This window comes from Myxocyprinus asiaticus, chromosome 1 (genome assembly GCF_019703515.2).
Source record: "Myxocyprinus asiaticus isolate MX2 ecotype Aquarium Trade chromosome 1, UBuf_Myxa_2, whole genome shotgun sequence".
Classification (NCBI taxonomy): domain Eukaryota; kingdom Metazoa; phylum Chordata; class Actinopteri; order Cypriniformes; family Catostomidae; genus Myxocyprinus; species Myxocyprinus asiaticus.
The window spans coordinates 18,372,275-18,398,836 of record NC_059344.1 but is presented as its reverse complement, the minus strand read 5'-3'; the positions used below and the strand labels follow the sequence as shown (position 1 = coordinate 18,398,836).

The 26,562-nt window shown below is 36.1% G+C and overlaps 2 protein-coding genes and 1 pseudogene across 2 annotated transcripts; all 3 read left to right on the top strand.

Moving 5' to 3' along the window:
- The first annotated feature begins 3,245 nt into the window (after nucleotides 1-3,245).
- Nucleotides 3,246-6,037, top strand: LOC127446876 (claudin-15-like). The gene is made up of 5 exons (XM_051708184.1): nucleotides 3,246-3,665; nucleotides 4,710-4,874; nucleotides 4,977-5,058; nucleotides 5,278-5,385; nucleotides 5,480-6,037. Exons 1-5 carry the CDS (start codon nucleotides 3,449-3,451, stop codon nucleotides 5,583-5,585), a joined length of 678 nt encoding a protein of 225 aa, XP_051564144.1. The 5' UTR covers nucleotides 3,246-3,448; the 3' UTR covers nucleotides 5,586-6,037.
- Nucleotides 6,038-7,883: 1,846 nt separating this feature from the next.
- LOC127446808 (dnaJ homolog subfamily C member 3-like) lies at nucleotides 7,884-20,104 on the top strand. The gene is made up of 12 exons (XM_051708049.1): nucleotides 7,884-8,346; nucleotides 11,618-11,728; nucleotides 12,637-12,761; nucleotides 12,854-12,928; nucleotides 13,382-13,525; nucleotides 13,778-13,959; nucleotides 14,559-14,678; nucleotides 15,490-15,592; nucleotides 16,066-16,186; nucleotides 18,363-18,495; nucleotides 18,655-18,803; nucleotides 18,995-20,104. The coding sequence occupies exons 1-12, from the start codon at nucleotides 8,259-8,261 to the stop codon at nucleotides 19,129-19,131; spliced, it is 1,488 nt and encodes a 495-aa protein (XP_051564009.1). The 5' UTR covers nucleotides 7,884-8,258; the 3' UTR covers nucleotides 19,132-20,104.
- Nucleotides 20,105-21,206: 1,102 nt separating this feature from the next.
- LOC127446887 (cytochrome b5 domain-containing protein 1-like) lies at nucleotides 21,207-25,262 on the top strand (annotated as a pseudogene).
- Nucleotides 25,263-26,562: the final 1,300 nt, after the last annotated feature.

Here is a 26,562-nt window from a genome sequence, read left to right as displayed (position 1 = left end):
TCAGCAGGCTTACGCATCATGAATATGAGACCAAACCTTGCGTTTCTTGAATTCAAGCAGATGGAGGGCTATATCTGGGGCCTATAAAATGAAAATACAAAGACAGAAACTAATAATAAAAGTGATATTGTTAATATATTTCAAAAATAAGTGAAAAGACCAATAATATTACATATTTTGTCCCACTGAAATGCTCATTCTACAATACAGAATTGATTTTGAGTTGGATGCAGATGTAAATTTACTCGTATCAACATAAGGTTATCTCTAACATTTATAAAAAATATATGCGAGTAAAAACGCACCTACTTTGTACTCACGCTGCTCTGTCCATTGAGCCTTATCCATCTACAGAACCATACAGGTGCATTAGCTGAGTTTGTGACTCCACCTGTGTATTTGACGCTGCTAAACCAGATACTTCAGATGCGTCGCTAGACTTCAAAATCAGATGAACCGTGGTACAAATGCGTACCAACCCGTATAATTGAGAACTAACTGATATACTCCAAGTCTAGATAAACGTTTTAATGCAAAGAGGAACTTGACGATAGATTTGATTATTATGACTGATAAACACCCCCTATTTGTAACCTAATGCCCCCTCTATACTAATTTGCTCTCAGAGCCCCCTGGCATCCTTTGAACACCCCCGTTGAGAACCCCTGAAGTAGAGGGAACTGAATCATTTAAACACAACAAAATTTAACATGTCAAAATAACTCCAATGAAAGTTCTTTAGTGATATGCTAGCTAGTAACAGGAAATGTTAGCATGCCAGATACATGCTGGTGGGAAGCACTACAGTGTGCATCTTGGTCACTCTGCTATGTTAACACGTTATCCTCAATGGATAAAGTAATATGCAGAATATTGAAACTCTATTGGACCTCAACAAGCTCAAGCTTCACTCTTCACCATGATGGTAACTCCCAAAACTTCAACATAACAGAAATTCTTCTAAATCTCAACAAATAATTAAAAATTAACGTGTCTCCCCCTTTTTTTTATTCATTCATCTTGCACAAAGACACAAAATAACACAGGGTAATTTTAACATTTACTCTCCCTGTCGAGTCCCATACAAAGCATGCTGGGAACTAGAAATCCTCTGCCCAGTTTCAGTTAACCAAACAAATAATTGTCATGTTGTCCCAACACAAATGGATTAAGTAAAGATGGCAAGACACTTTTTTAGTTGTAACAACTCAATTAATTTAAGTTCCATTGGTTACATGAATCTTTTGAGTAATATGAACATGGGAGGATTGAGTATAACTGACAGTAGTGAAAGTTTTGTGTGTGTGTGTGTGTGTGTGTGTGTACAGAACTCTTGCATAAGCTCTTTTTATAGTCCTCATTTACGCCGTATAATCAAAAGTGCCATCATCATTTGCCACTTGCCAATAGACACACAAGTAATAACTATTTTGTTTGCTAAAAGAACAATTAAAGTTGAGTTATAACAAGCAAGATAGTCATAAACCTGACCTTTAAAACCCAGACCATCATCTGCTTATCACACGCAATATGTTTAGCACAGTGGCAGTACCCAGTCCAACTTTTGTGCTCACATTATTCAAGTTACATGTGAAAGAGTTAAAAAATGTTTCTGCTCTGGGTATATACTGTATATGATAAGTTCAAATGAATGTAAATAAGTGTCATTTTCAGCCTTTCCATTTCAAATGATCGACAAATTAGCTAAACTGTCTAGACAGACAGATTGATAGATAGACAGACAGACAGACAGACAGACTGACTGATACTCCAGGATTACTCCAGGAACTCTCGTCACTAAAATGCTTGCACAGAATTTACAAAACCACGTGTTGCAACATACTTATTACATTTGTGCAGAGGATCTATTTGCAGATTTGCAGTTAATCTTACAAGATACGGTTTGCCACTTTGCTTATTTTGAGCTGTTCATTTTGAATACTTTAGCTTTGAGTCAGTAAAATAAGTGAATCACTCCTAGGTCTTTGTACAATAGGGTTTGTCACTTAGCTATTATTACCTGCATTCATGCTCAAAATCGTCTGGCTGTATGCTGCTTCAAGAGATTTCACATTAATTTAGATACTGTCAAACGTGAAAGTTTTGGTTATTATAGCCACATGTACTTCAGTCTCTGGTGTGTCAAATTTTGTTGACATCATCGTTTTCAGAGATGGCAAATTTTTCCCGCTAAGCCATTAAACACTGATGAAGGATGTAGACGGCATTTAAATATGACAAAGATATTAAGTCTTTCTGTACACATTTCTGTGACACGATCAGTGACTCATTTGGTTTCTTTTGTGAATGTTACACTCTTAATCTGAGGCAAAATCTCTTAATCTGTGTGGCAAAAATAAATTGCAAAATTTGGGGAAAAAGTGCTGGCACAGGCATACTTTTGAAGCAAAATATTTAACAAAAATTAAACTAAACAATAGATATAATGTTCAAAATGAAGACAAAAAGTTGCTATTGAACACACTCTGGTTGTCAAACGTTAGTGGAACATAATGTGAACTTCACCTGTGGTTCTGTGAGGACACCTGTGTGAACATACATCATACAAAAAAAAACTGTTGTAGTGACTGTGACGTGTTGGACTACAGGCCAGATAATGAAATGTATGTGAATGTCTGAAGCAGTGAGACAGATAATGTGATGAGTAAAGCCAGTAGTAGCCCACATTGGAAAAGAAATGTAACCTAAAAATGTGCTTCAACTGGTACTATTTTATTCAAGTTAAAACTATTATGTTGCATCACTGGATCAACCTGAATACATTAGGTTACACCAACAAAACTATTTTCAGGGTTAGATGAGGTAGAAAATGCTCCTTAAGGTAGGTTACCACCTTTAACAATGTAGATAAACATTGTCAAAAACACCACTGCATCATTAGTTGCATTAAGTTTATCAGTGGCACAGTCTTTTGTTTTGTGAACATTTTCCTAGTTTTACCCTATGAAACTTGTGTATATATATATATATATATATATATATATACATACACACAGTATATATTGAGTTTTGGCAATTTGTCAGAGGTAAGCTGGAATGTTAAAACAGACTCACGTTTGAACTCCAGTGAAGATCAGGGAATGACCATTGGACTTTGGCAATAACCACCTGTTCAGTTTCGGGATGTAAAACACAAAAGCGAGACATAGGGCACATTAGAGGGGAGGGCAAACAGAGCCTATAAATGGCTCACTTTTCAATTTAAACACCACATCTTGCTGTCACACAGTTGCAATCTAGCTTTCCATGAAATAAATCATGATTAGAAACAGCCAATAAAATCCTGCACACTGGATGTATTATATGGTTATTTTGCGGCACAAAGTTCCCGCACCTTGAAACCAATTATAAGGCAAAGGAATACAAAAGAAAGGAATACAAACATTGATCTTGCTTGATTTCAGAGCTTATGTAATATAAAGCAACAATGGATCCGATTCTTGAAGTGGTTGCTCTATGTTTTGGCTTTATAAGTTGGATAATGGTTGGCGTCGCAATTCCAAACCGTTACTGGAAAGTCTCCAGCATAGATGGGACTGTGATCACCACCTCAACCCTTTATGAGAACCTGTGGATGTCCTGCGCCACGGACTCGACGGGAGTGCACAACTGCCGTGAATTCCCTTCTCTGCTCGCGCTGACTGGTAGGAAATACAGCTGATGAAACAAAGACACCCAAAGTTTTCTGGCAAACATGAACTACACTAATCATTTAATCATCAAACAAAGTTGTTGGTAACCTAGTCACAACTGCTAAATTCTTTTTTAAACTGTTTGAAGAAGTTGGAAAAGTTGGCGTACCAACAGTGATTGTGGTATTTTAAAAATATTAGGCCTATCATGTTACGTTTTCTGGGAACGTTTTTTTAAATTATTATTATTTTTTTTACGTTTTAAGAAGGTTTTTTCTTCTTCTTTTGTTCTTGGTTATAGGAACATTCTGGAAATGTTTGAAAATTGTGGGAAATGTTTTTACAATGTAGTAACGTTTAAAGAACGTTACATGATGAATGAATAACGGTTTCATGCTAACGTTTTGAGAACGTTACATGATGAATGAATAACGGTTTCATGCTAACGTTTTGAGAACGTTTATCAACAACAGAAAACATTGAAAGAACGTTCTATTAACATTAGTGCATGAACGTTTGTTCATAACTTTGAGAGAACAATTAGAGAACATTAGGCAACTTTCTGAGAACGTTCCCTGCTCTTTCTTTCTTTCATTCAGACAGACAGACAGACAGATAGACAGATAGATAGATAGATAGATAGTTCAAAAATTTAAGTTTTTAAAATAATTGTAAGAACTTTTTTCTTGGTCACAGGAACGTTCTGGAAACGTTTGAAAATTGTGGAAATGTTATTTACAATGTAGTAACATTTAAAAAAACGTTAGCCTACACTAATATGTATGAATAACATTGTCATGCTAATGTAATTTATCAACAACAGAAAACATTGAAAGAACGTTCTATTAACATTATTGCAAGAACATTTGTTCATAACTTTAAAGAGAACTCTTAGAGAACATTAGCCAACATTCTGAGAACGTTCCCTGTTCTTTCTTTCTTTCTTTTAGATAGATAGATAGATAGATAGGCTATGTAAATAATAATGTATGCAAGTCTGTTAATAGCAACTTTATTAATAATAGATTATAATTTAGATTTTTTTTATTCTTTCAGGTTATATCCAGGCGTCTCGGGCTCTTATGATCGCTTCAGTGGTGTTTGGGACATTTGGTGTTGTGGCCACACTCATCGGCATGCAGTGCTCGAAGGCCGGCGGAGAGAACTACGTACTGAAAGGCAGAATAGCCGGAACTGGAGGAGCCTTTTTCCTTCTGCAAGGTAAAGTTCATTACTGATTAAACCTAATATTACAGATGACTGGGAATTGGTGTCAGTATAATGCTTTGTATCTATATACATTTATTTAATTCTCATCTGAAGGTTTGTGTACAATGGTATCAGTGTCATGGTACGCGTTCAACATCACTCAGGAATTCTTCAATCCACTCTACCCTGGCCAAAAGTATGTGCAAAGTATCTGTATGCTTTTTCAGAAAGTAAAGGGGGGATGCTGTCCCCTGTTGTTTTCTGTTATGCTCAACACCTCATCTCAACCTGTTTTAGTGCTGTGTCCTGTTTGTGTTGATGATCGTAATTTTAGTTTGACAGCATTTTTCATACAAAGTGAAACCTGTTCTCATTATACTGAGCTGACTTGATTATATCTTGTGATGTGCTGTAGATATGAGATTGGAGAGGGTTTATACATCGGCTGGGCCTCCGGCACTCTCGCCATCTGTGGTGGAGCTTGCCTCATGTTTGCCTGCAAATTTGGCACAAAAGAGAAGATGTGAGTTTCTTTATCTGCCTTTCTTTCTCTCTCTTCACCTAAAGACTCATTAAACAAATTCTTATGGTCTCATTCTTATCTCCTGCTCTTGTAGTGGTTACCCCTACCAGCCCGCACGGGGAACAGTCTATTCAGTGTCCGCGTCCAGGAGAGATGCCCAGAGTGGCCAGAGCACTTATGGGAAAAATGCCTATGTCTGAAAGAAGCAGTTTGGGTCAATTTCATGTCTATAAAACATATATTGATATTGTTTTCTACCTTAATATATCTGTGCAATTATGTAAATATTTATACTAGATGTACTGGCAGTTTTGTGGACAGGACAAGTCATTAATCAAGTCATATGTTACCATGTCAGTTTTGCAGTATAACACATCTCAGAGGAATCCCTGTACAGAAATTACACACTCAAATTACTAGTGTGTATTTGTTCAGACTTAAGATGGGCTTTGATTTATTTGATTTTGTATGCAAGTAATTGTTACGAAAAAGAGACAATTCTTTTGTTGCAGTTACTTAAGGTATAAAAAAAAAAAAAAAGAAAAAAGAATTACCAATGAGTTGATTATCTTGTGTCCATTTATTTGTGCAAATTATCCTGTTTTATATGTGTTTTATAAACATTAAATAATGTTTATTTGTAATGGGGGTGGGGGGGGGGTGGGGTAACTGATGGTGTTTAGTGATTGTGTGAGTGACACTGTGCACTGTCTCTTTATTGGTCATTGTTCCTGGAAGTGCCACTATTGGTGAACTTCATGTCATCATGTGCCCTTCTGTAATTACTACGGTGATTAATAATACATTATAAGGTGAAAAGCAGGTTAATATATTAAGTTTATCATTTAATAATATAAACGACGATTCTGTACCATAAAATATACAGGCATCAAAATGACATCCCGTAAAGTCTGAAACGTGGTTACTGTATTTTTTACAGTGCATTTCTGGCAACCACAGCTGCCAGTTCTTTACCGTAAATTTAACAGATTTCTTTTTTTTTTTTTTTTTACAGTGCCTGGTCATACTAGTTCAGCAGAAAAAGGCTGTTGGATTTACTGGTTTAAAATGTAATTCGTCTGTAAATTACAACAGTTTTAAACTGTAAAATTTACAGGTTGTTCTTTAAAGTTGTTTACATTTTTACTGCAGTTTTTACATAATTACTCTGGCAACCACAGCTGCTAGTTTGTGTGTGTGTGTGTGTGTGTGTGTGTGTGTGTGTGTGTGTGTGTGTGTGTGTGAAAACAACGGGATGTTTTTTACAGTGTATGGTAACCACTGTTTTTTGCAAAATACTATTCTGTTATTGTTGCTATTCAGCTAAAATTGTGGAAAAATTGATGTTAGCTACCACTGTTATAAACATAAATATATAAATGTACAAAAAATGCTAAAAGCTTCTGAAAGCATTTACACTGTTTGAATAAGAACTTGAATAAGAAGAAAAGTTATAACAACAGTAATAGCTATTGTGTTTTTAAGGGCACCATAATCAACTTGGTATTTTTTAATGTTCAATTCTATTCTATTCTATTCTCTTTACAAAAACTTGCAGTGGAAATCATGGTTTCTAGCAAAATATCATTGTTATTATGTTCTTGTTCTTACACTGCCACCGCTGTCATAAATGTAAAATAAATAAATAAATAAAAATGTTAAAATGCAGAAAGCTTCTGAAAGACTTTACACTGTATAAAAACCCTATAGTATACTAATATGGTGTTTTGAAGGAAACCATGGTTAACATGGTACTTTTGAAATGCTCTATTCTGTTTTGTTTTGTTCTGTTCTATTCTATTCTTCTTACAAAAAAATTCCAATGGAAACCACGGTTTTATAGCAAAATATCATTGTTACTGCGTTCTTGTTGTTAAACAGGGGTATCTTGGTATCCACCACTGTCATAAACGTAAAAATAAATAAATATTTTTTTCTACATTTCAGAAAGCTTCTGAAAGCCTTTACACTGTATGAAAACCCTATATTACACTAATTAATAACAATAATAGAAGCTATGATGTTTTGACAGAATCCATGGTTAACATGGTACTTTTTGAAATCCTCTATTCTATTCTATTCTATTCTATTCTTCTTACAAAAAATGTTCAAATAGTGGTATCTTGGTATCCACTACTGTCATAAACATAAAAATAAAATAAATATATATATATATAAAAAAAAAATGTTTTGCAGAAAGCTTCTTACACTGTGAGACAACTCTGTATCACCCTAATTAACAATAACAGTAGTTTATATGGTGTTTTAACGTGGTTAACATGATATTTTGTTGTAATGCTTTATTCTATTCTATTCTGAATATTTTCAAGAGTAAAGCAACCTGAATACATGTGATTATGGGCTAGGATATACTTTTCTTATTTAGGTGGTGATAAATCAGTTTTGAAGTGCGATACCAGTCCATTAAAGGGTGTGACCGTCCAGTGTGCTAAAATAATTCGTCCAATGGGACGGGACCACGTTTGTCGCATCGATAAACACGGACATGAGCGGCAGTCAGTCACCGCGCAGAAATGAATGCGATTTAAAGTGCACACCCAAAAGCTCCGAGAAGACTTCTGACAGCTCTTGTGTGCAGTCACTGTCACAAGCGGAATAAACTACTGTCTAAAATAATATATAATGCACTTTGTTCAGCAGTGGAGGGACGCTTGATTTTTGACAGAGACACGGAACTAAAGTTTCGCATTCCTTCATTACACTCGGACGTATTTATAATCCGGACAACAGAACATTTCTTTGCCAAGAATATCTTATTTGCTACTGTCATGATGATCTGAGTATACACGCTTTCTTTTGTATTACGTATTGTCTGTAACAGTGGAAAGACATACGGCTGTGTGATTAATGTGATGATGATGTCGGGACGGCGGAAAGGTTTGAGCAGTGTCTTGTCTTCCCTGTCTCTGCTCTGTGTGGTTCTGGATCTACAGCTGGACGGTGAGATCTCTTGTTTCACAGATCAGACCGAGTTTATTTTCAAACCAGTCCGAGAATTCCAGTGTAAAGTATCATGTTGCCTCTTAAATTGTGTGGCAACCTGACACTAACAACAAAGTACCCTGGTTCTTCCGTGTGTTATAGACATGGTATTCTTTAAAGTTCCTTCCAGTACCATGTAAACATCAGGATACCTGAATATGGTGATCATTTAATACCGTGTTGTATAAATACAGAAGTGAAACCAAGCAAACTGCACCCTGCCCCGTGGCAAGGAAACTAAATTTGAAATTATATATTAGTATTTATATTTGATTTATATTTGTATCTGTTGTGTTTTATTTTATAATTTTGTTATAAAAAATATTTATTATTATTTCATTTTTATTATTTTATAATTTTAGTATTTATTTTTATAAATATAAAATTATAAAATATATACACTGGTGGCCAAAAGTGGAATAAAGTAGATTTTGCTGTTTTGGAAGGAAATTGGTACTTTAATTCACCAAAGTGGCATTCAGCTGATCACAAAGTATAGTCAGGACATTACTGATGTAAAAAACAGCACCATCACTATTTGAAAAAAGTCATTTTTGATCAAATCTAGACAGGCCCCATTTCCAGCAGCCATCACTCCAACAACTTATCCTTGAGTAATCATGCTAAATTGATAATTTGGTTCTAGAAAATCACTTGCCATTATATCAAACACAGTTGAAAGCTATTTGGTTCATTAAATGAAGCTTAACATTGTCTTTGTGTTTGTTTTTGAGTTGTCACAGTATGCAATAGACTGGCATGTCTTAAGGTCAATATTAGGTCACAAATGGCAAAAAAAAAAAAAAAAAAATGCTTTCTCTAGAAACTCATCAGTCAATCATTGTTTTGAGGAATGAAGGCTATACAATGCTTGAAATTGCCCAAAAAACTGAAGATTTCATACAAAGGTGTACACTACAGTCTTCAAAGACAAAGGACAACTGTCTCTATCAAGGACAGAAAGAGATGTGGAAGGCCAGATGTACAACTAAACAAGAGGATAAGTACATCAGAGTCTCTAGTTTGAGAAATAGATGCCTCACGTATCCTCAGCTGACAGCTTCATTGAATTCTACCCGCTCAACACCAGTTTCATGTACAACAGTAAAGAGAAGTCTCAGTGGTGCAGGCCTTATGGGAAGAATTGCAAAGAAAAAGCCACTTTTGAAACAGAAAAACAAAAAGATCTATCTATCTATCTATCTAGCTAGCTAGCTAGATACATACACACATCGATCAGCCACAACATTAAAACCATCTGCCTAATATTGTGTAGGTCCCCCTCGTGCTGCCAAAACAGCGCCAACCCGCATCTCTGAATAGCATTCTGAGACGCTATTCTTCTCAACACAATTGTACAGAGCGGTTATCTGAGTTACCGTAGACTTTGTCAGTTTGAACCAGTCTGGCCATTCTCTGTTGACCTCTCTCATCAACAAGGCGTTTCCATCAAGCAGAACTGCCGCTCACTGGATGTTTTTTTGTTTTTGGCACCATTCAGAGTAAATTCTAGAGACTGTTATGCGTGAAAATCCCAGGAGATCAGCAGTTACAGAAATACTCAAACCAGCCCATCTGGCACCAACAATCCATGTGATTATCTAATCAGCCAATAGTGTGGCAGCAGTGCAGTGCATAAAATCATGCAGATATGGGTCAGGAGCTTCAGTTAATGTTCATATCAACCATTAGAATGGGGAAAAAATTCATCTCAGTGATTTCGACTGTGGCATGATTGTTGGTGCCAGATGGGCTGGTTTGAGTATTTCTGTAACTGCTGATCTCCTGGGATTTTCACACACAACAGTCTCTAGAATTTACACAGAATGGTGCCAAAAACAAAAAACATCCAGTGAGCGGCAGTTCTGTGGATGGAAACGCCTTGTTGATGAGAGAGGTCAACAGAGAATGGCCAGACTAGTTTGAACTGACAAAGTCTACGGTAACTCATATATATAAAATTATAAGATACATATTGTGTATATAATTTAATATAATATTTATTTTATAATTTTGTGCTTTATAATATAATTTATAATATTAATATAATTTTATAATTAAATAAATAAACAAAGTTATAAAATAAAATATAAAATACATATCATTTATGTAATATTTATTTAACATTTATTTTATTATATAATTGTATTATGAATAAATATTAATTTATGTAATATTCATTTTATAATTTTGTGTTTTATTATAAATTAATTTAATAATAAAATATTTATTATGATTCATTTTTTATTATTTTATAATATTAGTAATTATTTTATAAAAAAATATAAAATATATGATACAATTAAAAAATATTAGTGTTTATTTTTATAACATAAAAAAAAATATACACTACCGGTCAAAAGTTTTGAAACACTTACTCATTCTTTATTATAATTTTTTTTTCTTCACATTTTAGAATAATAGTAAAGTCATCACAACTATGGAATAACATAAATGGATCTATGGGAATTATGTTGTGACTAAACAAAATCCAAATAAATCAAAACTGTGTTATATTTTAGCATCTTCAAAGTAGTCAACCTTTGCCTAGAATTTGCAGACATGTACTCTTGACATTTTCTCAACCAACTTCTTGAGGTATCACCCTGGGATGCATTTTAAACAGTATTGAAGGAGTTCCCATCTATGTTGGGCACTTATTGGCTGCTTTTCTTTATTATTTGGTCCACGTCATCAATTTCAAAAACTTTTTTTTTTTTAATTAAATTTTAGTTTTATAATGAAATAATTTAATATGGTGGCACAATCATATTTTTGTCTACAAAAATAATTTAAACATTTAAGCATACGCCTTCAGATCAAAAGATTTTTAAGATCATGAGAAACATTTCAGTCAAGTGTTTCAAAACTTTTGACCGGTAGTGTATTTATTTTATAATTTTAGGTTTTGTTTTCCTGAACAGCCTTGACACCAGGCAGGGTGATGTTTGCATGGTTTCACTTTTGTGCTTTCATTGTGAAATTGACCATAAAATGCAATGGAATGCAGTGGTAAATTGCTTTCATGGTGTGTTGTTCCTGTGAGGTTACAAAAAGCTTCCTTGTTTTTTGGGTTGGTCTTTGAGTTTAAACTGACAAGGTATGTATTAAACTGAATCCCATCATTTAGATAGAGGGTTTTCAAAGAACCTTGATTCAGTTGCCACAGAAATCTTGTCATGTCCGTTGTCAAGGGAATATGTGTAAGTGACCCGTGCCTCCATTTCAGGTGTGTTAGGAGCCGCTCCTGTAGAAATCGAGCATCATTTGGAAATGGGCCGTAAGCTGCTGGCAGCTGGACAGCTGGCTGAGGCCCTTTCCCACTATCACTCAGCTGTGGGTAAGACAACATTTTAATTTCCGAGATGATAATTGTACAGTACTCGCTGAATTAAACATGCAACGTAATGAGACAACAATGTAGCATATTACTGTTGGAAATAGTTCACCGAAAATGAAACATTCTGTCATCATTTACTCATCTCCATGCCATACCAGTTGTGTATGACATTCTTTCTTCTGCAGAACACAAATGAAGATTTTTAGAAGAATATCTCAGCTCTGTTGGTCCTACAATGCAAGTGAATGGTGACCAGAACATTGAAGGTAAAAAGGCAGCTGGCAGCATAAAAGTAATCCATAAGACTTCAGTGGTTGAATCCATATCTTCTGAAACGATATGATAGATGTGGGTGAAAAACAGATCAGATCAGTTTTTGGCGATTCACATTCTTTGTCCATATCACCACCTCCTGGGCAGGGAGGAGAAATTATAGTAAAAAAAAAAAAAAAAGGACTTAAATATTGATCTGTCATATACTTCTGAAGATATAGATTTAACCACTGGAGTCTTATTGATTCATTTTATGTTGCCTCAAAGTTCTGGTCACCATTCACTTGCATTGTATGGACCTACAGAGATATTCTTCTAAAAATCTTAATTTGTGTTCAGCTGAAGAAAGAAAGTCATACACATCTGGGATGGCATGAGTGTGAGTAAATGATGAGAGAATTTTCATTTTTGTGTGAACTATCCCTTTAAAACTGCACACTGTTTCACATAGTGTTTTGAAAAAGAAGTTGGCAGCATACAGTGAAAGTAGTATTCAGTAAGCAGTAAAATAGTGTTCAATTACAAACACAGACAAACACACTCATCAGTACCAAAATGCATTTAGGTGCAGTTACGCAAATAGTTCAAAATAAAGCAAGACACTCTTCATTAATAAATGCACAATTCTTAAATAGAGGGCGATTCTAAGAATTACCTGACTTACTACAAACGTGCTGCCGTGTTTCTGGCCATGGGCAAGTCCAAATCAGCACTGCCAGACCTGACCCAAGCCATAAAGCTCAAGCCGGACTTCCTCGCTGTGAGTTTCACATTTTGTTGTTGTGATATAAAACTAGGTTACAAGTGACCATAGAATTGAGACATATTTGTGTTGCGTGTATGTGTTTTCAGGCCAGATTGCAGAGGGGTAATATTCTGCTGAAACAAGGAAGCACCCAAGAGGCCAGAGAAGACTTCCAAGCAGTAGTGAGTTATACAGTCCCAAATGTACAATTAGTTTGTGTCTGGGTTGTATTTCCTTTTACATGTAGTTTTGTTCATGGTTTTTGAGGTTGAGGGCATGCCATGCAACCTGCATGTCTTGGCATCTGCCTAATTTGTTTATTTGATTGGTTTGATTGAACAAGCAGCCTTTTGCAATAAAAGACGATTTGAAATCTGTTCCCTCCTCTCTTTAAAAGTTAATATGCCATAAATGCACTGTATAATTATACGCTAATGCACAATTATATGGTTGGTTGCATCTTATTATTTACATTTATCATTGTTTTGGCCCTGATGTCTGTGACCCCTTTTTTTGGGTCGCGACCCACCAGTTTAGAACCTCTATTCTATTCTATTCCCTTTAAAGTCCTGTTTCTTTTTTCTATTCATCGTAGCCTCTTGGTCTGCCCCCTTATGTGTACTTCTGTATTTCAGCTGAAGCGTTCCCCTGATAACAAGGAAGCGCATGATCAGCTCCACAAGGCCAATGAGCTAGAGTTACTCCAGAATAAGGCACATGAGGCCCATCACATTGGCGACTATGCCACTTCTGTCCAGGTGCTGGAACGGGTCATAGAGGTGAGTTAGTCTGGAGATCATAAATACAATTGCAGCAAAGGGTGTTGTGTAAATAACATCATATCATAATGGTATTAGTATAATTGCTGTTGGTGTTTTTCATTATTATTTTATTTTTTTGTAGATAAAGGGATAGTTTACCCCAAAAATTGGATTTTGACAGCAATTGACCCTTATTCTGTTCAATTAAATCTAAAAAATAAAAAATCAGTTGTTGTGGTTTAAGCATAATATGCTCTCTCCATTCCCCAGCTCTCACCGTGGGACCCCGAGTCTCGAGAGCTAAGGGCCGAGTGCTACATCTTGCTCGGTGAGCTACGGAAGGCCATTACGGACTTGACTCCGGCAACACGTCTCCGCGCTGACAACCGAGCGGCATTCCTCAAACTCAGTCAACTCCACTACAGTCTAGGCGAGCATCACGACTCACTTAAGTATGTACCTACACACTCAATCTCTGTGCCATAGGCGTTGTTCGCTGCACACGAACTCGGTTTGTTTTTCAGATCCAATCTTTAGCACTGACTCTTCGCACTTCCATTTTACAAGTTATGAAATCTGATCCGTCTGTTCAGACGGTGAATACAAAGGCCATTGTTTATACATTGGTTGCTATAGTAACGATGTTAGCGTCAGCACAACACCAAGAGACCTTATCATGCAACAACTGAGAGTAGCTGTCTGTGTGGAAAGTTTGCCTCTTCTCCTATCGATCTTGACATCTCACCACAGTGCTGAACTCATGAGGCAGGTGTTCGATGCATTTACCACATAGTGAATATCTCATAGCAAAAATGAGACCATCCAGATCCAGATAATATTGCGCACTTTGTAAGTTTATATGGCATCGCATATAGACAAAATCCTACTTGAAATGTAATCCAAAAATGTAATACTAATTTATTTTTTTTCTGTTACTAAGCGGATTTAAGTCAGATACACTTGAGTTCAGATACACCTGAACAAAGACATATTGTAATGGCAATCTCTAAATGCTAAAAAGGACGTTGTCTCTTTCTGTTTGTGTCCTCAGTCAGGTCCGTGAGTGTCTGAAGCTAGATCAGGATGATAAGGAGTGTTTCGCCCACTACAAACAGGTCAAGAAGCTCAGCAAGCAGCTGGACTCCGCAGAGGAGCTGATCTCAGAACAGAGGTGCAGGAAAAAACTCTTCCCTGCCCCTACTAGAAGTGAATTTTATTTCAGATTCACAATCAACATTTTTTACTTCATTAAAGGTGTCCGAGCCTAGGAACTAATCCTATTTTTATCTACTGTAAGACTATGACATAAAGAAATTACATTATTATTACATTATAAATTACACATTGCTTATCTTCTTTAAAGAATTTCTGTCATTCCAGGCTTTACTTTTCTCATCATTAAACAAGATGAAATTCTGTCCATTTACTGGATCTATGAAGCCGAATTAGGGACTACAGTATTTTGAAATGTAAATGAAAGTAAACACTCTCTTAATAAATTCGCAAATGTTATTTTTAAGTTTACAATTTTTTTCTTGGTGCTAAATCTCAGGTTTCAAATGTAACATTTTATTTTCAGGAAGCAAAGATCAATTTTCCGGTTTTATTACTGTTGCAATTTTAAACTATCATTTAACATGTTTTGGAAAATGGCCCTGTGGATTTGTAAATTGCCCATGGCAAATGTTAAACAAAATATTAAGTTTAACATTGTGACAGAACTAAATTCTGAAAATTGCAATAGTATTTGTAAATGAAAAAAGAAAATAAAACTTGTAATTAAAAAAAATGGTTTCTATTTTTCTGATAAAAATATGTAAATTATTTATATATATATATATATATATATATTTAAATTATTATTTCAAATGTAAAGTTTTTAGTTTGGCTCCATTTAATGCTCAGATAACTGCTTTTTAAGTATTGCTGTACATTTCTGATCATTAATGTTGTCTTCTCATACATCTGCTTTTGAATGGCAGGTATCAGGAAGCCATCGACAAGTACGAGTCAGTGATCAGAACAGAGCCAAATGTTCAGTTCTACACTAAGGCAAAGGAGAGGATCTGTTTCTGCTTAGTCAAAGTGCGCATTTACATAACTTTACCTACTTGATTTTATGTAGTTATTGTATAATTATTTTATACTTTAAAAGCTTTTTACTGAATTATATCAAAAGCTTTCTCTTGAAATTTCTTTAGAAGTTGCAGATACACTGGTGCCTTCCACCTTGAAAATTAATTGTTTATATTTTCAATGATTGTCTGTTTTATTGACACTGAATAGTTCTGTTTGGTAAAAATGGACTTAATCCTGTGATTTAGAACAGTCTAATTCATCAACATGCTAGTTTCTCTCAGGAACCTTTCTTAGTAATGGCTACCTGTGTGATGTATGCACTTTATTGAAAGTCCTTTTAGGGAGAGAGTCTGCTAAAGTCATAAATGTGATGTCTTTGCCCAGATGTGAGGTCAATTATGAAAGGACCTTTTGATTTTGTTTGATTGGAGTTCTCATTGCTTGTGGTTTTGTCTCCCTCACTCTCGTGACTCATCCAGATGAAGAGTGCAGAGAAGGCAGTAGACATATGTTCAGAAGCTCACCAGAGAGAACCTCAGAATATACATATCCTGCGGGACCGAGCGGAGGCCTACATCCTACTGCAGGAGTATGAGAAAGGTACTAAAACATCCAATCGCTAATATGGGATCAAGGGGTAGACCAATAACAACTTTTGCGGTATTTGTGGATACCGATAACAACTAAGGTGATGGAAAATGCAGAAAATCTATTAATCGGCTAATAGTTTTTAAAATCGATTTATAGAAGGTTAAAATGTTCTGTCTTTCCTCTAAGCCATTCACAGACATAGAGGTTACAAGAGTCCAAAATGAATAAAATCACAGGTGCAATTTGTTGTTCAACCAAAATCCCAATAATAATCAGACTTGGTGCATAACGTGGTATTTTTAACTATAGACAAGCTTGAAACACACTAGGGACTATTATTTTGAAATAACAAGGACTTTTTCTCATGTGTGTGTATACAGTGTGTGTGTGTATGTGTGTATATATATATATAATATATATATATATATATATATATATATATATGTGTGTGTGTGTGTGTATATATATATATATATATATATATATATATATATATATATATATATATATATACATACACATATATACACATACACACACACACACACACACTATTGGTCAAAGTTTTGAAACACTTACTCATTCTTTATTATAAATTTTTTTCACATTTTAGAATAATAGTAAAGTCATCAAAACTATGGAATAACAAGTGGAACTATGGGAATTATGTTGTGACTAAACAGTAGTTTTATAATGAAATAAATTAATATAGTGGCACAAGTATATTTTTGTCTACAAAACTAATTTCAAACATTTAAGCATACGCCTTCAGATCAAAAGATTTTTAAGATCATGAGAAACATTTCTACATATATATATATACATACATACATACATACATACATACATACACTGGCGGCCAAAAGTTTGGAATAATGTACAGATTTTGCCTGCACCCCTGAGTCTTCTCTTTACTGTTGTACATGAAACTGGTGTTGGGCGGGTAGAATTCAATGAAGCTGTCAGCTGAGGACATGTGAGGCATCTATTTCTCAAACTAGAGACTCTGATGTTAAGCTTCATTTAACTTCATTTTCATTAAAGACAATGTTAAGCTTCATTTAATGAACCAAATAGCTTTCAATTGTGTTTGATATAATGGCAAGTGATTTTCTAGTACCAAATTATCAATTTAGCATGATTACTCAAGGATTAAGGTGTTGGAGTGATGGCTGATGGAAATGGGGCCTGTCTAGATTTGATCAAAAATGACTTTTTTCAAATAGTGATGGTGCTGTTTTTTACATCAGTAATGTCCTGACTATACTTAGTGATCAGTTGAATGCCACTTTGGTGAATTAAAGTACCAATTTCCTTCCAAAACAGCAAAATCTGTACATTATTCCAAACTTTTGGCCGCCAGTGTATAATATCACTAGATAAGTTTTAATGAGGAAATAAGGTGCATTTTCATTTGCAAGATATGAAGTTGGAAACTTTTTTTTTTTGCATGGTCTTGCTTCAGTTTAGAACACTTGATTATCATGCATTCAAGTGAGGATAAAAAGATGGATTAATATTGTCACTAATGAAAGATTAAGATGCAGCAAATCCCCACGAGGTGCCAGTGATTGAGGAACACAGAGGAATAATAATAATAATAATAATAAACTTTCTGCATAGAGTTTTGCTGATAACTGATATTTCCAAAAATAATAATAATAATTGTATTTATATTGCACTTTTTAGCGATTAAGCACAAAGTGCTTCACAAAACATAAAATCAAATACACGCAGTAAAACACAACATATTCACATTGTAATAAAAGCAAATTTAAACAAATGAGTTTTTAAATGAGACTTAAAAACAGACAGATTTAGCAGATCTAATATCCCAGTGTAGGCTGTTCCATAATCGTGGGGCCTTCACCACAAAAGCTCTATCAATTTGAGTTTTGCATCTGGATCTTGGAACAGCCAACAGTTCATGACAAGATGATCTAATAGGTCTCATATGAAATAGGTTTCATAAGGTCTTAAAAGTTCTGCAAAATATTCTGGTGACAACCCATGTAATGCTTTGTTTGTAATTAATAAAATCTTAAAATCAACCCTAAAATAAATTGGTAGCCAATGCAAAGCAAACCGATATAGTGGCCTACCACCAAGATCCACTCAGTCCTCCACCTTTTTTTGATTTCATTTACATGTAGTGTTATGTTTCTCTCTCTATTGATCCTCTTAGCTGTGGAGGACTATCAAGAGGCTCAGGAGTTCGATCAGAAGAACCAAGAGCTTCGTGAAGGTCTTGATCGGGCACAGAAGCTCCTCAAGCTCTCTCGAAAGAGGGACTATTACAAGATCCTGGGGGTGAGCAGGTAAGGACATGATCACCTTAAAGTACTACTCCTTCGCTATGTCCCGTTACTTATAAAAATGAGTAATAAATGTTCATTTTAAACCTGAAAAAAAAAAATTGGGTGGAAAAAGAAATTGCAATTTGTCCTATTTACACAAATCTTTTCATTTGTCTTCAGGAGTGCCAACAAACAGGAAATTATAAAAGCATATAGGAAGCTGGCTCAGCAATGGCACCCGGACAATTTCCAGTCTGAGACGGAAAAGAAGGAGGCAGAGAAAAAGTTTATAGATATTGCCTCAGCAAAGGAAGTGCTCACAGATCCAGGTAAGAAAACGTTATATTATAATTCTACATGTAGTCAGTAAAAAAAAAAAAAATTCAGCTTGTGTTTTTATTCGCTGTCATTCCATATTTAAATAGAATATTTTTAAATAGTTTAAATATTGTTTAACATAAATATTGTTTAACTTCAATCTTGTGCATCCTTTGTTTTTTCTTGTTTGTTTTCTGCATAGAAATGCGTCAAAAGTTTGATTCTGGTGAGGATCCCTTGGACCCAGAAAATCAGCAGGGTGGAGGAGGGGGAGGCAGAGAATGGCCCTTCAACCCCTTTGATGGTGGAAATTTTCACTTTAAGTTCCACTACAACTGATAATGAAGCGGCTGATGCAGTATAAATGGACAGCGATATGGACTCATTATTATGAAGCCTGGCAAGACAATATCGAAACTGAACTTTGGTGAAACCTTATCAAAGGGAGACTTTAATACATGGGCTGTTTTGGATTTTCCCAGGAGTGATTTACTTGATCAGGCAAACTCCATTTGTTTGGTGTTTGAATTTGTTTGCTTGAAATTACCAGAGTCGGAGACCAAAATGGAGTCTTAAACCCAGCTGAATAATTTCATCTTAAAATGTTCTAAATTTCTTTGATTTATGTGTCATCACTCTCATTACTTCATCTCTCTCCTCCCTTTTCTGTTGCTTATTTTTATTTTATTTTTTATTGAATGACACTCCAAAATTTAGGGTTGTAGATTCTTTTGAGCTGTGCCAAATTTGCATTCTTAAACTCTTATGTGCCTGGCATGAAAGTGTTAAACAGTATTGCAGGTTTTTCCATATTTATGTCCAATGTTTGTTTCAGATTACAGTATAAACTGGGGGAAAAAAAACTCTTTGTAAATTCTTTCCAAAGAGACAGCATCATTTCTAATAATACTGAATATATGAAACTATTAAATTACCTTGTCTGGAAATTAACCGGCTGTTGTGCTACTTTATAGCCTGACACCTTTGTTCTGACACTAGACATCACAGTGAAAATGTTCAGCTGTCCTGGATGATAAATCAGATGACGGGCTATAAACCAGCACTCATATAGTTATTTCTGTACAAAATGTCAGCAGGTTGCTGTCCTGATACACAATGCTTTCAAACTGTTACGTAAACATTAAGAGTTGCCTCTGTACTTTCTACTCCCTCTTAAGTCCTTTGACCTCACTGATGTTAAGGACATTGGTCTTCCAAATGGTTTCATGTCTGTTTTCATTTGTTTTAAGAAACAAATCTTGAAAACTCTCCAAGACAGACTGAATTAAAAAAAAAAAAAGTATATTAAAGACTCCTCTGTCAAGTGTATTTTTCAGATGATTTGAAAGAAGAATAAGTCTTAAGACATTCATCCTACAATCCAGATTCATGAGTGATTTGCATGGAAAGACATATTTAGTGATGCTTGCTGAAAGCAAGTGACCCTAATGCGGTTGTTCAGAATTCAAACTGTTAACTAATATAACTTTGGTTCATAATTTGTCCCGCAGTTGCAATGGACTGGAAAACCCCAATTGTGCAGCTTGTTGAGGAGAGGTGAAAAATCCTGTTGACTTTGAAGGAAGGACCTGAGCCACATAGGGGACCACAATATAATAGAGACTGCACAGCTCTAAAAACCTCTCAGAAAACAGCAACCACTTAGCTCTCCAGCTGAGGGAGGAAAATTCTCTCATCATTTACTCACCCTCCTGCCATCCCAGATGTGTATGACTTTCTTTCTTCTGCAGAACACAAATGAAGATTTTCAGAAGAATCTTTCAGCTCTGTAGGTCCTCACAATGCAAGTGAATGGGTGCCAAACTTTTGAAGCTCCAAAATCCACATAAAAGCAGCATAAAAGTAATCCATACGACTCCAGTGTTTAAATCCATGTGTTCAGACACGATATGATAGGTGTGGGTGAGAAACAGATTGCTATTTAATTTTTATATTTAATATATAAAATAAATTCTTCTCCCTGCCCAGTAGGGGGCAATATGCATGAATTTGAATCACCAAAAATAGGAGAATGTGAAAGGGAAGTGGAGATGGACTGAGCAGGGTGGAGAATTCATAGTAAAAAAGGACTTAAATATTGTTCTGTTTCTCACCCCCACCCATCATTTTGCTGATGAAGATATGGATTTATGCACCAGATTTGTCAGGAGTACTTGTATGTTGCCCTTACGTGATTTTTGGAGCTTCAAAGTTCTGGTCACCATTCACTTGCATTGTATGGACCTACAGAGCTGAGATATTCTTCTAAAAATATTTATTTGTGTTCTGCAGGAGAAAGAAAGTCATACACATCTGGCATGAGGATGAGTAAATGATAAGAGAATTTACATTTTTGGGTGAACTATCACTTTAAGTTTGAAGAGGCTGTCACCATAAACTGCCATAGACCTTTTTCCACTGACTGTGATGACGCGTTTCCGCCTTATTTAGCAGCGTGAATCTCGCAGTTTATATATATATATATATATATATATTAGCAACATAGTGCGCGCCTTCGCGGATGTCAACAATGTAGCGATAACAAGCTACTACAGCTAGCTTATTCAGCTTTAAATAGAGTAAAGTTTCTGATTCTGATCACTTGCCCGTGAAACTCTAAGAGATTTGTTAAAATGCGGCGTCCAAAGTATTTCACGCCGAACGAAGTGTCGCTGCACACCACACTTGGAGATATCTGAGTGTCGTACCTGGGCAAAGTGTACGATCTGACACCACTGGTGGCAGAATATAAAGGTAGGTCAAAACTGGAAAAGAGAACTTTTTTTCCAACAAACTTGCAATGTGGCATTTATTAACTCCTCATTATACATTTTTATTATTATTTTCTCTCTGTTTTTGTTTCCCCTCTTCTTACATTCTAGGAGATGTGTTGTTGAAATCTGTTGTAGAGTGTACAGGACAGGACATCAGTCACCGGTTTGACCTAAAGACAAAAGATGTAAGCCATTGTAACAATTGACAAAACTGTTTTTTAAAGGGATAGTTCGCCCAAAAATTCTCTTGTCATTTACTCATCCTCATGTCATCCCAGATGTGTGTGACTTTCTTTCTTTTGCAGAACACAAATTAAGATCTTAAGAAGAATATCTCGGCTCTGCAGGTCCTCACAATACAAGTGAATGGTGACCAGACCTTTGATGCTCAAAAAAAGCACATAAAAGCAGCATAAAAGTAATCTATACGACTCCAGTGGTTAAATTAATATCTTCAGAAGCGATATGATGGGTGTGGATGAGAAACAGATACAATTTTTTTACTGAAAATCTACACTTTCACTTTTACTTCCATATTCTGGTGTGGAAGTGACTTTCACATTCAGCCACCTACTGGTTGGGGCAACAACAACAACAACAACAAAAACTTACTGGATGGGGCTGGTCAAAGGTGGAGATTGATCTGTTTTTCACCCATCATATCACTTCTGAATATATGGATTTAGTCATATGGATTACTTTTATGCTGCCTTTATATGCTTTCTGGACCTTCAGAGTTCTGGTCACCATTCACATGCAATGTGTGGACCAACAGAGTTGAGATATTCTTCTAAAAATCTTCGTTTGTGTTCTGCAGAAGAAAGAAAGTCATACACATCTGGGATGGCATGAGGCTGAGTAAATGATGAGAGAATTTTCATTTTTGGGTGAACTATCCCTTTAATTATGTTCAAGTCACTTGCCAAAGACCTGAATGAAATAGAAAAAAAGCCCAATATCACATTGAAGGGTACTGTTTGGTACTTTCATAACAGTCAATTACATATCATAAATGGACACTTAAAAGGAATAGTTTATCCAAAAATGATAATTCTCTCATAATTTACTCACCCTCACACTGACCATCTCAAACTCTTATGACTTTCTGTGGAACACAAAAGTTTTTTTGAAGGATGTATAAAACTTTCAAGCTCTGAAAAGGACATCAAGGCAACATAAAGGTAATCCATACGACTCCAGTGGTTAATCCATGTCTTCTATACATTCAATACATTCACTTTGGGTGAGAAACATAAATTCATTCCTTTTTTACCAAAATGCTCTTCTATGCAGGTTCATGAAAGAAGCTCATTCACAACCAAAAGTTCTTGCATTTTGAGAGAGTTATCATTTTTTGTGTGAACTATTCCTTTAAGGCTTTAGTAAAATGATGACTCTCTTTAAATTAAATGAACAAACCCCATCCCTGCATCCAAAATCACGTCCTGTCAGAGTATGTACACTATTTTAATGAAGGACAAACTTCTTGGCCGGTAAAACAGTACGTTCTTTAGGTATGCATGTAAGTAGTATGAACAGATTTCAGACATACTTCATCCGGGAACGTGGGTATTGAACCGTGACCTGAATATATTATGTAATAACAACAACCGTGAAAATAACCTAATCTGGTTTTGTTAAACAAGCACCATTCGGGGCCTGGGTAGCTCATCGAGTAAAAAGATGCTGACTACCACCCCTGGAGTCGCAAGTTCGAATCCAGGGTGTGCTGAGTGACTCCAGCCAGGTCTCCTAAGCAACCAAATTGGCCCAGTTGCTAGGGAGGGTGGAGTTACATGGGGTAATCTCCTTGTGGTCGCTACAATGTGGTTCTCGCTCTTGGTGGGGTGCGTGGTGAGTTGTGCGTGGATGCCGCGGAGAGTAGCGTGAAGCCTCCACACGCACTGTGTCTCCGCGGTAATGCGCTCAACAAGCCACGTGATAAGATGCACAGATTGACGGTCTCAGACACAGAGGCAACTGAGATTCATCCTCCACCACTCGGATTGAGGTGAGTCACTACACCACCACGAGGACTTAGAGCGCATTGGGAATTGGGGAGAAAAGGGGAGAAAATACAAAATAAATAAATAAACAAGCACCATTCAAGCAATCTTTGGAAAACTGATATCCACTTTATCACAAAAATGTTTCCATAGTTAGGAGATTATAAGCAGCTAACAACCCATCAAGCCAGCACTAAACATTGGGTCTGTAAACCGACATCCAAAACGGTGCTATTGTATGCCAGGTGGGACGTATAGAAAATAATTTTAAGCAATGATTTTCTTCATTGTATTGTTGAAGTCAGTTTTTGAATCACAGAAAATTCAGTAGATTCCCAATTTTGTGTTTCTTGCATTTTCTTTGAAAATCCCAATATTTCTTTTTTATAATCCCTTATTATTTAGATTTTAACCCATGTTGATCCAATATGGGCTGCATTAAATACTACACCCCTAGAGGGCGCTTCCTACACGTACCCCCTCCCTGCCCTCGCACTGATTGGGCCAGTGACTTTGGGAGGCCGTTGGGCTTCTGTCTGCCAAAACATGCTGGATCTGCATTATCAACACACTCACCTCCCAGGAGCAAAGGCTGGAGGTAAGCCAATATTAACCTGGCACACAGATGCTTTGTATTTTTCCAAGCAGAAAATGGCATACACAGTTCTTGCTAAACTTCTCAATAATTTCAAGATTTTGTCATGAAACAACAACAAGAAAAAAGAAAATATTAATTATTTTAAGCATTCCTGCGGTACACTGCATGTATGTGTGTGTGCTTGATTTGTTCCAGAGCACATTCCTAAAATGACATATTTGCACTGTGCTATTGCATACTGTATTCTGAAGAGGGCAGCATTGTCCTGTTTTCTTCTTTCCCACCCTTTCCAGCTTCACTGCCTCTAAATCTTCTATTTTCTCCCTTCCTCCCACTCTTTGGATCTGATCCTTTTCCAGCTCGAGGGAAATGGATCTAACGTTGAGCCTGTGGCACAACGAAAGCTCCCAGATTCACTTGTTTCATGGGCCACCAGGCTATATCTTAAACTCTGGGCTGAACAACCATCTGGCAATGGGGTATTTCATTCAGCCTGGATCATTTCTTCTTTCCTTTCTCTGTGCTGGTGCTGGCAACACACATGGGTCTGTCTAAAAGAAATTCCTGCCTTCTGTCTTTTTGCAGCCCTATTGTAGCCTATTTGCTGTATACACATTTAAAAAAAATACACATCTGTTGGGGGCTCGTAGAATCCACCTTACACAACCTCTCACAACATGCTATATCTCAAGCAGAGCTCTCAACTTTTTTGTACATACTTCATGCACATTTATATTTCGTCAAATTAGTTAGCCAAATTGTTCTAAGCTTTTGTTTTCCAAGCAGGTTTGCTCAGAAGAGACTTTGAATGAGATTCTCCAGCGATACCTTTGCTATAATTCCCATGCAGCAAGCTACACCTGGAAACACAATGGAGTAAACTTGGATATTAGCAAGACCCTGAGTGAAAACAGCATCCCTGAAGAAGATGAGTTTTACTGCGGAGGCACAGACTGCGACCTCTTCTCTCCATCTATATGCCTGTATGTCAATGACGACCTCACTGAACACTGACAACGAGAGATGGTTGCTGTTAATGTGGAAAATAAAGGCTTGTAATTCATTAAAATATATTTATCCACTACAAACAAATTCATAGGAAACATGAACATCGCATCATTTGAACATCTCCTCGATTCCTGCCTGTGTTCATCTTATTGCAGCTCGTTGAGCGTCATCCAATCAAATGCTGAGCAACAGAATAAACAAGATGAATGCCAGCCCAGCCTACATAATAAACCCCTGAACCATAAAGTCTGGTAGTTGCCATGGTAATTGCTCAGAGGAAATGCAGCAGCTAATGTAGGCCACAGTGGGGTCTCAGACCCTAATAAAGTAGCATTATGTATGTCTACATCAATGATTTCATTCACCTGGCATTTTATTTTAAAAGAATAGTTCACCTAAAAATGAAAATGCTCTCATCATTTACTCGCCTCATTCCATCCCAGATGTGTATGACTTTCTTTCTTTTGCAGAACAAAAATTAAGATTTTTAGAAGAATATCTCAGCTCTGTAAGTCCATACAATGCACTTGAATGGTGACCAGAACTTTGAAGCACCAAAAAGACACAAAGGCAGCATAAAAGTAATCTATAAGACTCCAGTGTTTTAATCCATGTCTTCAGAAGCGATTTGATAGGTGTGGGTGAGAAAAGGATCAATATTTAAGCCCTTTTACTATAAATGTCCACTTTCACCAGCTCTCCTAAGTGCTTCTTTGGTTTTTGGTGATTTGCATTCTTCATGCATATCACCATCTACTGGGCAGGGAGGAGAATTTATAGTAAAACAGGACTTAAATATTGATCTGTTTCTCACACACACACCTATCATATCACTTCTGAATATATGGATTTAACCAATGGAGTCATATGGATTACTTTTATGCTGCCTTTATATGCTTTCTGGACCTTCAGAGTTCTGGTCACCATTCACTTGCATTGAATGGACCTACAGATCTGAAAAATTCTTCTAAAAATTAATTTGTGTTCAGCAGAAAAAATAAAGTCATACACCTGGAATGGCATGAGGGTGAGTAAATGATGAGAGAAATTAAATTTTTGTGTGGACTATCCCTTTAACCCCTACTTGTGAAGTGTAACAGACTCTTTACTGTGAAATTGTGTGGTATTCATATCCATACTGTCCATGGTCTGTGTACTGTGCAAGTGTACAAGGACACATCTAGATGATGATACAACCCAGACATTTTAAAAAATCTAGTTATTTGATGAAAGCAAAGTATATCGCAAGCAGAGTGAGATGGATAAAGCTCGTTTGTATGGATGCAACTTGTACATTTACATTGAACCAACTTTTGTTTCCTTGGAGCATGCATGCATGCTGCAGAACTGCAAAAGTGCATCGCCTCATCAGATCAATATGTAT